Here is a 9137-nt window from a genome sequence, read left to right on the forward strand (position 1 = left end):
ATACCCCTTTCCACCCACCCTGCACCCCACAAGTTTTGGGGTTGATTCCCTTTCCCTTGCCCTGCATTTCCCATTTCTGGGTCAGACTCCCAAACCTCTGCCTCACATCCCACGAGTTTTGGGGCTGATTATTTTCCCTCACACCCCACTCCTCAGGTTTTGGGGCCGGTCTCCGCAGGAACAAAGCCCTGGGCCGGCTCCAGCCGCACCTTCCCTTCCCGGGAGCGAGGCCGTGGGGAGGTGCCGCGGGGCCGCTCCCGGCTATAAATCCCGGCCAGAATTCCCGCCCGGAATTCCATCCGTGCGTCCGTCCGTGCTACTCTCGGGCTCCCGCCGTCGTGCCGCCGTCCCCATGAGCTTCTCCCGCCGCACCGTCTATTCCAGCTCCGTCCGCTCCGGCGGGATCGGGACCCTCGGGACCCCCGGGATCGCCCCCGGCCGCCGCTTCGCCCCCCTGGGCAGCGCCGCGAGCGTGTACGCGGGGGCGGGGGGCGCGGGGTCCCGGATCTCCGTCACCCGCACCCTGAGCAGCGCCGGGGGCGCCTTTGGGGCCGGTTATGGGGCCGGTCTGGGGGGCAGCGTCCTCCTGGGGGGCTCCGGGACCGTGGCCAACGAGAAGGAGGCGATGCAGGACCTCAACGACCGCCTGGCCACGTACCTGGAGCAGGTGCGGAGACTGGAGCGGGAGAACCGGCGCCTGGAGACCCAAATCCGGGAGTTTATGGCCCAAAAGGGACCCAGCGCCCACGACTGGAGCCCCCAGTGGGAGCTGATAGAGGAGCTACGGGACAAGGTGGGCGCGCGGGGGGGGGTTGGGGTTAAACATTAACTGGGGAGGGAGAGGGAAAGAGCTGAACTTTGTATCTGTGGGAGGTCTGTACGTCCCTGGGAGGGCGTAGGGGGGCTTGGGGAGGTCTGTAAGTCCCGTGGGTGGGGGGCTGGGGGGGGGGGGGGGTTCTCCCCACGGGGGGAGCGAAGGGACGTGACCAAGGCCACCGCGGTGGGGCAGTGTCGAAGGAGTCCCCCCTCCATTCTTACTCCGATTTTTGGGTAAATTAGACCCCCCCGTGTCCCCAAAGCCCCTCCTGGAGCCTCCTCAAGGTGACCGGCACCCCTCCCCCCCCACACACACACACCTAGGCCCCCCCGCCCCGCCCCCACCCTGGGCTATCGCAGCTTTTCCGGGGCGAGGCCCTGCAGGGAAGGGGGGCTGGGGAAGTCACCCTGCCACGGCGACGGTGACACGTGTCCCTGTGTCCCTGCGTCCCTGCGAGTGTCCCTGTGTCTGCGTGTCCATGTGTCCCCCTCACCTGTACCCCCCATATCCATGTGGTCACCTGTGTCTGTGTCTCCGTGTCTGTGTGTGTCCACCCGTGTCCCCTCATGTCCGTGTGTCCCTCCACACGTCCCCCATCCGTGCACCCCCATGTCCACGTGTGTCCCCCTGTCTGTGTCTCCCCATGCCCCCCCCCCATGAGTCCCCATTTCCCCGTGTCCACTTGTGTCCGTGTCCCCATGCCCATGTGTCCATCTGTCCCTGCATGTCCGTGTGCCCCCTGTATCCACGGGTGTCCTCGTGTCCCCATCCCAGATCCTGGAGAGCACAGTGGAGAATGCACGCACTGTGCTGCAGATTGACAACGCTCGTCTGGCGGCCGACGACTTCCGGGTCAAGTGAGGGAGGGATACTGGGGATACTGGGAATACTGGGAGTAAATGAGGGTGGGAACATGGCAGGAGTGACATGGGAATGAGGATGGAGTGAGAATGGGGATGGAAATGGGGGTGGGAATATGATGGAAGAGAGGGTGGAGATGGGGTGGAAATAGGGGTGGGAATGGGGATGGGGTGGAAATGGAGTTGGAAACAAGGTGGGAATGGAGATGGGAATAGGGGTGGGATTGGGTAGGACTGGGGATGAAGATGGAGGGGGGATGAGGGTGAGGATGGGGGTGTGAATGAGGATGAGGATGGGGACAAGATGGGGATGAAGACAAGGACAAGGATGGAAACGGGGATGGGAATGCGGATAAGGATGGTGAGGGAGATGGGATGGAGACCAGCATGGAAACAGGAGTGGGAATGGGAATAGGGTGGAAATGGATGGAGATGTGGATGGGGATGGGGACTAGGGAGAGAACAGGTGGCAATGGGAGTGAGGATGAGGATGGGATGGGGACTGAATGGGGATGGGTGGGAAGGAGGTGGGTACAGGGATTGGAATGGGGTGGAGATGGGACAGGGAGTGCACAAGGACAAGGATGGAAATAGGAGTGGTAATGGAGACTGGATGTGGACAGGGACAGGGATGGGCTGAGGATGGAAATCAGGATGAGGACAAGGTCAAAGATGGAAATAGGAGTAGGAATGGGGATGGGAAACTGGATGGGGACAGGGAAAAGAACAGGGATGGGGACAACTGTAGGTTAGAGTTGGGATGAGACAGGAATGGGAACATGGATGGAGACAGGGATGGGACAGAACTGGAGATGAGGATGAGGAATAGGATGAGACAGGAATGGGAACGGGAATAGGGGATAAAAATGGGGATGAAGACAAGGAGAAGAATGAGAATGGGAACAGGAACAAAGATAGGATGAGTGGAGGTGGCAGAGGAGATGAGACAGGGATAAGAACATGGATGGAGACAGTGATGGGATGAGGTCAGGTGGGGCTGGAGATGGAAATGAGGTGAGGGTGGGACAAGGAGATGGGATGGAATTGAAAATAGAGATGAGGACAAGGATGGGAAGGGAAATGGAGAAGGAAATGAGGATGATGGGAATGGGATGGGGATGGGACAGGGATGGGGAGAAGGATGTGTTGGGGATGGAAACGGGGCTGAGGATGATGGGGATTGAACAAGGATGAGGAAAAGGCTGTGTTGGGCTGGGGATGGAAATGGGGCTGATGATGGGGGTGGGGGACAAGGATACATCAGGGACAGAAACAAGGACAAGGACAAAGTAAAGAACGGGCACAAGGCTGGCTCAGCTCCGTGTCCCACCCTGGCTCTCCATTCCTGCGGCGTGTCCAGGTTCGAGGCAGAGCTGGCCATCCGCCTGTCGGTGGACAGCGACATCGCCGGGCTGCGCAAGGTCCTGGACGACACCAACATGACGCGGCTGCAGCTCGAGGGGGACATCGAGGCCCTGCGTGAGGAGCTGATCCTGCTGCGCAAGGACCATGACCTGGTGGGTCCAGAGGACTTGGGGGGCTCGGGAGGGGCTGTGGGACCCCAAACTGACCCATGCTGCCTCCAGGAAGTGCAGGACCTGCGGGCACAGGCCTCGCAGTCAGCGCTGACGGTGGAGGTGGACGCTCCGCAGTCACAGGATTTAGGGAAGGTCCTGGGAGAGCTGCGGGCTCAGTATGATGCCCTGGCCCAGAAAAATCTGGAGGATCTGGAGAAGCAGTGGGGGCAGCAGGTAAGGAACCCTAAAAAACCTCAAATCCCACCCAAAACCAGCCCCGAAACGATCCTGGGGGAGCAGTGGATCCAAGATAATGGTCCTGGAAGACCTGAAGAAGCAGAGGGGGTGAGAGTTGGAGACCCCAAAGCCCTACCAGTCCACATCCAAGGGTCCCCATAGGGGTGTCCCCAATGAGGGGCCACTGGGGGGGGGTCCCAAAAAAGGGGAAACCCCTTTTGGGGGGTGTCCCCAGGGTAGCATGGGAGGTCCCCAACGAAGCCCCACAAAGCCAGGGGGAAGAGGGGTGGCACACCCAGGAGGGGCCTGGGTGGACACTCGTGACATTTTCAGGGGGAGTCCTGGGGTGAACTGCTCCAGGAGGTTCCTGGTCCAGCCTTGGGGACACTTTTGGGATGGCCTCTGTCCAAGGTGCAAGTTTGGAGCCCCTCCTAGGGCACCCGCACAATGTGGGATCCCCATTAGGGTCCCATGCCTGAGTCTGGCTCTTCTTGGGATGGTCTCACTCCCCCACCTCCCCTCCAGGACTTGGGGTGCTCCTGATGGGTGGCACCAAGGCTGCTGCCCCCCAGACCCCAAGGTTGTCCCCAGGCCCCCCCAGACCCCTCCTTTCCCTCCCAGATCACAGAGACCACCCTGGAGGTGACGCAGAGCACGAAGGACCTGGACGTGGCACGAGGCACTGTTGGGGCCCTGCGTCGCTCACTGCAAACCCTCGAGATTGACCTTGAGGCCCTGCGCAACCAGGTACCCCAAAATTCTCCAAACTCGCCCAAAAAACCCCAACCCGCCCCCCAAATCCCTCAATTCACAGCCTCACATTCCCAATTCCCCCTCCAAAAAACCTAGCTCCCCTTAATCCATGGCTCCAGAGCCCCAAAACCCCTCCAACCCCCAAGCCATAACTCCAGCCACACAAAGGCCATTTTTGAAGTCTTGACCCCCTCCACCAACCCCAAACCCTCTGAATTCCCCAGAACTCGGGGCTGGAGGTGGCACTGCCTGAGCCTGAGGCTCAGGGCATGGTGAACCCCCATAAGACGCCCTAATCCTCCCCTGATCCCCCCCAGAACACAGGTTTGGGGTCTGCATCAACCAATGCTCAGGGTAAACCCCCAGGATTTGGGGTGAACCCCTGCAAAACCCCTACATTCCCCTGAATGTGGGTCTGGAGTCACTGGCTGAGCCCAAGGTGACTCACCCCCCCATTTTCTTGGTGCAGATCCTCCAATCCCCCCATTTTAGGGGTTCTGGCTGCCCCAAAACCCCCTAATTCCCCCACGAACGCCCCATAACACAGATTTAGAGGCTGCCATGGTCGAGGCTGAGGCTCAGATCAAAGTGAACTCCCCCAAAACCGCGTTAACCCCCCAATCCCTCCAGAACTTGGGTCTGGAGGCGGCGCTGGCCGAGGCTGAAGCTCGGGATGAACTCGGGGTGCTGACTCCCCCGAACCCCCCTAATCGCCCGGATTCCCCCAGAACGCGGGTCTGGAGGCGGCGCTGGCCGAGGCCGAGGCGCGGGCCGGGGCTCACCTGGCGCAGGTGCAGCTCCAGGTGAGCGCGGCCGAGGCAGAGCTGCGGGACGTGCGGGCGCAGCTCCAGCGGCAGAACGAGCAGCACCGGGAGCTGCTCGGCCTCAAGGACCGGCTCGAGGCGGAGATCGCGACATATCGGCAGCTGCTGGAGGGCGACGACGGCTTCAGGTTAACAGAGGGGGAACTGGGGAAGGGATCGGGTACGGGGGGGGTTCAGCTGGGGGGAAGGAATTCAGATAGCGCCGGGGGGGGGGAAGTTCAGGTGGGAGGGGAAGTTCAGGTACAGGGGCGTGAGTTCAGGTCAGGGGAGGTTCAGATGAGGGGGAGGAGTTAAGGAGTTCAGGGGGGTTCAGGTGAGAGGGAAATTCAGGTATGAGAGGGTTTGGGGGGGAGTTTGGTGGAGAGGGAAGGAATCCAGGTACGGGGTGTTAGAAGTTCAGGTGAGGGGGGAATTTGGAGGTATAGTTCAGATATGGGTGGTTTGGGTGAGAAGGGGAAGGAAGGCAGGTACGGGGGTGGGACTTCAAATCAGAGGGGAGTTCACGTACAGGGGCTCAGGTGAAGGGGGGGAATTCAGGTTTTGGGGGAAGGTGAGCAAACAGAGCTCAGGTGAGGAAGTTTGGGGGGTGAGTTCAGGTATAAGGGCTCAGGGGGGGGGAAATTCAGAGGGATGGAAATTGAGGTGAGGGGGAAATGGAGACAGAGGGGGGAGTATATGGGCTGGGAAGGGGATGGGAAGGGGATGGAAAAGGATAATTCCAGGAATTGAGTGTCCAGGTGCCGTCCCTGGCATGGGGAGGGGACACCCAGGGCAGATGAGAGCCCTGTGATGAGGTGTCCAGGTCCCACCCACCAGTTACAAGATTTTGGGGACAGCCAGGGGACAGCAGTGACATCCAGGGGGATGATCCCAGGAGATCACATATCCCAGGTCTGTCCTTCAGGATGGCCTGGGGATGGGGACAGTGGTGACATCAGAGGGGATGAGCCCCAGGTGTCCCAGTGTCCGGGTCCCAGCAGTTACAAGATCTTGGGAACAGCCAGGGGACGGGGTGACACCCAGAGGGGACAATCTCCAGGGTGCTGGGACACCCCAGCCCATCCCACTGGACATGCCATCTCTGTCACCTGTTGGGTGACACTGAGGGGGGGACACTACCAGCATGGGGAGGGGACCCCTGCGTGCCCCCACCCCTAACCGCCCCCCCCACAGCCTGAGGGATGCCCTGGACAAGGAGACCACGGCCACCACGGCCACCACGGCCACCACGGCAGGGACAGGGCCCACCAAGCGCGTGATCACCGAGACCAGGGAGGTGAAGGTCCGCACGTACTGAGGGGGTCACGGGAGATCCCGGGCCCCCAAAACCCGGGGGGGGGTCCCCGAGCTCCCCCCAGATCCAAATAAAGTGCTGATTCCCATGAATAGGAGATGGGATGTGTTGGTGTGTCCTTCCAGAGGGGGAAAACGGGAGTGGGGACATGGGGCTGAGACCGGGAGGAAACTGAGGCACGGGGTGTGGGGAGCTGTCGGGGGAGGGATGGATTCTGTACCCCCTCTTGTCACCATCCCGACAACGACCCCCGGTCGCCCACGCCCCCCCGGGACGCCCCTTTTGCCCCCTGCTCATGTCGGGGTCCCTGGGGGCGTCGACCTCCCAGAACCAGCCGGGAGGACCCCAAAACGTCCCTGTCCCCGCCGGCCCCGGGATCAGCCCCGAGCTCCGGGCGTCGTCCTGTCCTGAACCGCTCCCGGGGGGACACGGGGGGAACGGGAGCGGGGATCCCGGTGCGGTAGCCGAGGGTCCCGGTGCAGTACCCGAGGGTCCCGGTGCGGTACTCGGGTGTCTCGGTGCGGTGATCAGGGGTCCCGGTGCGGTGCTCGGGGGTCGCGGGCATCCTCGTGCCGAGGAGTCCTGGCGTCGGGAGTTCCTCGGGCGTCGGTGCCCGGGGATCCCGGCGCAGATGCCTGGGAGTGTCAGTGCCCGGGGGTGGCGGTGTCCGGGAGTCCCCGGGGTGTCAGCAGACCGGGGGTGTTGGTGCCCAGAGGGTGACGTGCCCGGGGATGCGGGGACTGGGGGTCTCGGGGCGCTGCCACGGGTGTCGGTGTGCGGGGCATCGCGGTGCCTGGGGCTGTCGGTGTGGGTGGGAGCCTGTATGCGGGGCTCCCAGTGACCGGGAATCCCGGGGGTGTCAGTGCCGAGGGGTCCCAGTGTCCCGGGCTCCGGGGAGTGACGGGGTCGGCGCGTCTCGGTGTCCGGGGTGTCGGTGCTCGGGAGTTCCGAGCAGCCCGGGTGGTGCCTGGGGCGCCGGGAGCTGTCGGTGTCGGCCGGTGCCCGGGGGTGTCAGTGCCGGGGGTCCCGGCGGTCCCTCCCCCTCCAGCCCCTCCCCCGAAAAACCAGCCAGCCCCAGGCCCCGCCCCCGGCCCAGACCACGCCCACGATTTTCGCCCCGCCCCCTGACAGGGCGCGACGCTCGTGGTCACGTGACGCCGCCATCCGGGTCCTTTGCCTTCTCTGCCTCGTCCCAACATGGCGGCCCCAGGTGAGCGCTGCGCCGCGGGCCCGGGCCGCGCCGGCCCGCGTGGAGCTCCGCGGGCACTGATGGCGGCACCGATGGCGGTCCCGGGGCTGCTCCGAGTGCCGTCGCTTCCGGAGATGGTGCTGGGGGGGAGGCGGTGGCGGGAAAAGCGGGGGAAGCGGCGGGAAAACCGAACCCCCCCCCTTCCTCCTCCGCCGCGTCCCCTCAAGGCGGGCGCGCGCCCTTCCTCCCCCCTCCCGCCGCTTCCCATTGGCGGGGGTGCGCGCGCGGCCTGTGATTGACGTGCGCGCGCCGGGCCCCCCAACACCCCCCCCGTCTCCCATTGGCGGGGGCGCGCGCGCCCGGCCGGTGATTGACGTGCGTGCGCCCAGCCAGTGATTGACGTGCGCGCGCCGGGCGCGGCCCGGCGCGTGCGCGCGGAAGGGGGGGAGGGGGCGACGCGCCCACGTGGCCGCGAACGGGGGGGGGTCGGAGGGGCCCCGGTACCGGGAGTTTGGGGGGAGAGGTGGGATCAGGCCCCCCCCCCTCCATTTGCCCGCAGGGACTTCACCGGGACCCCCTTCCCGGGCCCGCGGTGCCCTTGAGGCTCCTCGGGGTCAATTACCGGGGAGGCGGGGCAGGATGTGACCCCTTCCAGCCCCTTCAGGGGTCGGTCCCGGCGTGAGGGAGCACTCCAGACGCCCCCCAGTTCCAACCCGGCTCTCCCCTCCATTCCCGATCCCGCAGCATCTCCCGGGATCCCCGGCTCTGCTTGGAGCGGGAGGTGGGGTCCCGGTACCGGGGTGAGCACGGGGGGTTGGAAGGTGCCTCCACCCCACCTGGATCCATCCCTGTCCCGGCTTTCCCTGGGCCTCAGGTGCTTCCCGCATTCCCAGCAGTGTCCCAGGCTAGTTTCCTGCGGGAGGTTGGGTCACCCTGGGGCAGCTCTGAGCACCTTGGCGCTCCTGCATCCCAGGCTGGGATTCCCATAGGAGTCCAGGAAGGGCCCCACACTTCCCTGAAATCCATAGTGCAGAGGGAAGAGATGGACTGGGAGAAGATGGAGCCATCCCGGGGGTCTCACACACCACCACCCCCTCCCAGTTCCCATGGGAAAACACCGGTGGTGGTGGTTCTCTCCATGCTGGATTTCCATGGAATAACGATTTCCAGGCCATTCTATGAGCAATCCGACCTCCATCCTTTTTATCCTCGTTAAAGCCCTTTGGTTGATTCATTAATTATTATTACCTCTGGTCAGGGATATCTGACTAGAAGCTCTGGCCATCCAAAAATTCATGATCTCTCCTTAAAAAAAAAAGAGGGGAATATTTTTCCATGCCTTTCTCTTTCATGTCCTTGAAACCCATCAGTTTTGCTTCCCCTGGGACCACTATTGACCTCCCCAAAATCTGATGGGGGAAGGAGGTGACTCCACCATTTCTTTGGGGCTCCAACCCCCCTGGCTCCACCCAGAGGGATTTTTCCTGGCAAATGCAGCAGTTTTTGCCAGGAAAGGTCCCAGATTCAGCGACAGAGCCACATGAGGGCAGCAGTTCCTCCCAGAGGGAGGGAATTGTAAATCCAAAGCCACCTTCCAGGAAATACCCAGGTTTTCCAGGAGGGTCACAGCTTGTGCCTGGGTGTGT

General features: G+C 63.0%; 1 protein-coding gene across 1 annotated transcript; it reads left to right on the plus strand.

The window, feature by feature from the left end:
* The first annotated feature begins 341 nt into the window (after window positions 1–341).
* KRT18 (keratin 18) lies at window positions 342–6305 on the plus strand. The gene is made up of 7 exons (XM_036399935.2): window positions 342–793; window positions 1592–1674; window positions 3038–3194; window positions 3264–3428; window positions 4053–4178; window positions 4913–5136; window positions 6182–6305. Exons 1-7 carry the CDS (start codon window positions 353–355, stop codon window positions 6303–6305), a joined length of 1320 nt encoding a protein of 439 aa, XP_036255828.1. The 5' UTR covers window positions 342–352.
* The last annotated feature ends 2832 nt before the right edge of the window (window positions 6306–9137 follow it).

The sequence above is a fragment of the Molothrus ater genome, chromosome 30, assembly GCF_012460135.2.
Source record: "Molothrus ater isolate BHLD 08-10-18 breed brown headed cowbird chromosome 30, BPBGC_Mater_1.1, whole genome shotgun sequence".
Lineage (NCBI taxonomy): Eukaryota > Metazoa > Chordata > Aves > Passeriformes > Icteridae > Molothrus > Molothrus ater.

What these genes read in the sequence shown, in the direction of transcription:
- KRT18 (XM_036399935.2), top strand. Translation starts at nt 353, where the DNA reads ATGAGCTTCTCCCGCCGCACCGTCTATTCCAGCTCCGTCCGCTCCGGC. An exon ending in TAGAGGAGCTACGGGACAAG is followed by an intron (nt 794 to 1,591) that starts GTGGGCGCGCGG and finishes TCCCCATCCCAG; the next exon opens with ATCCTGGAGAGCACAGTGGA. An exon ending in GCCGACGACTTCCGGGTCAA is followed by an intron (nt 1,675 to 3,037) that starts GTGAGGGAGGGA and finishes CGGCGTGTCCAG; the next exon opens with GTTCGAGGCAGAGCTGGCCA.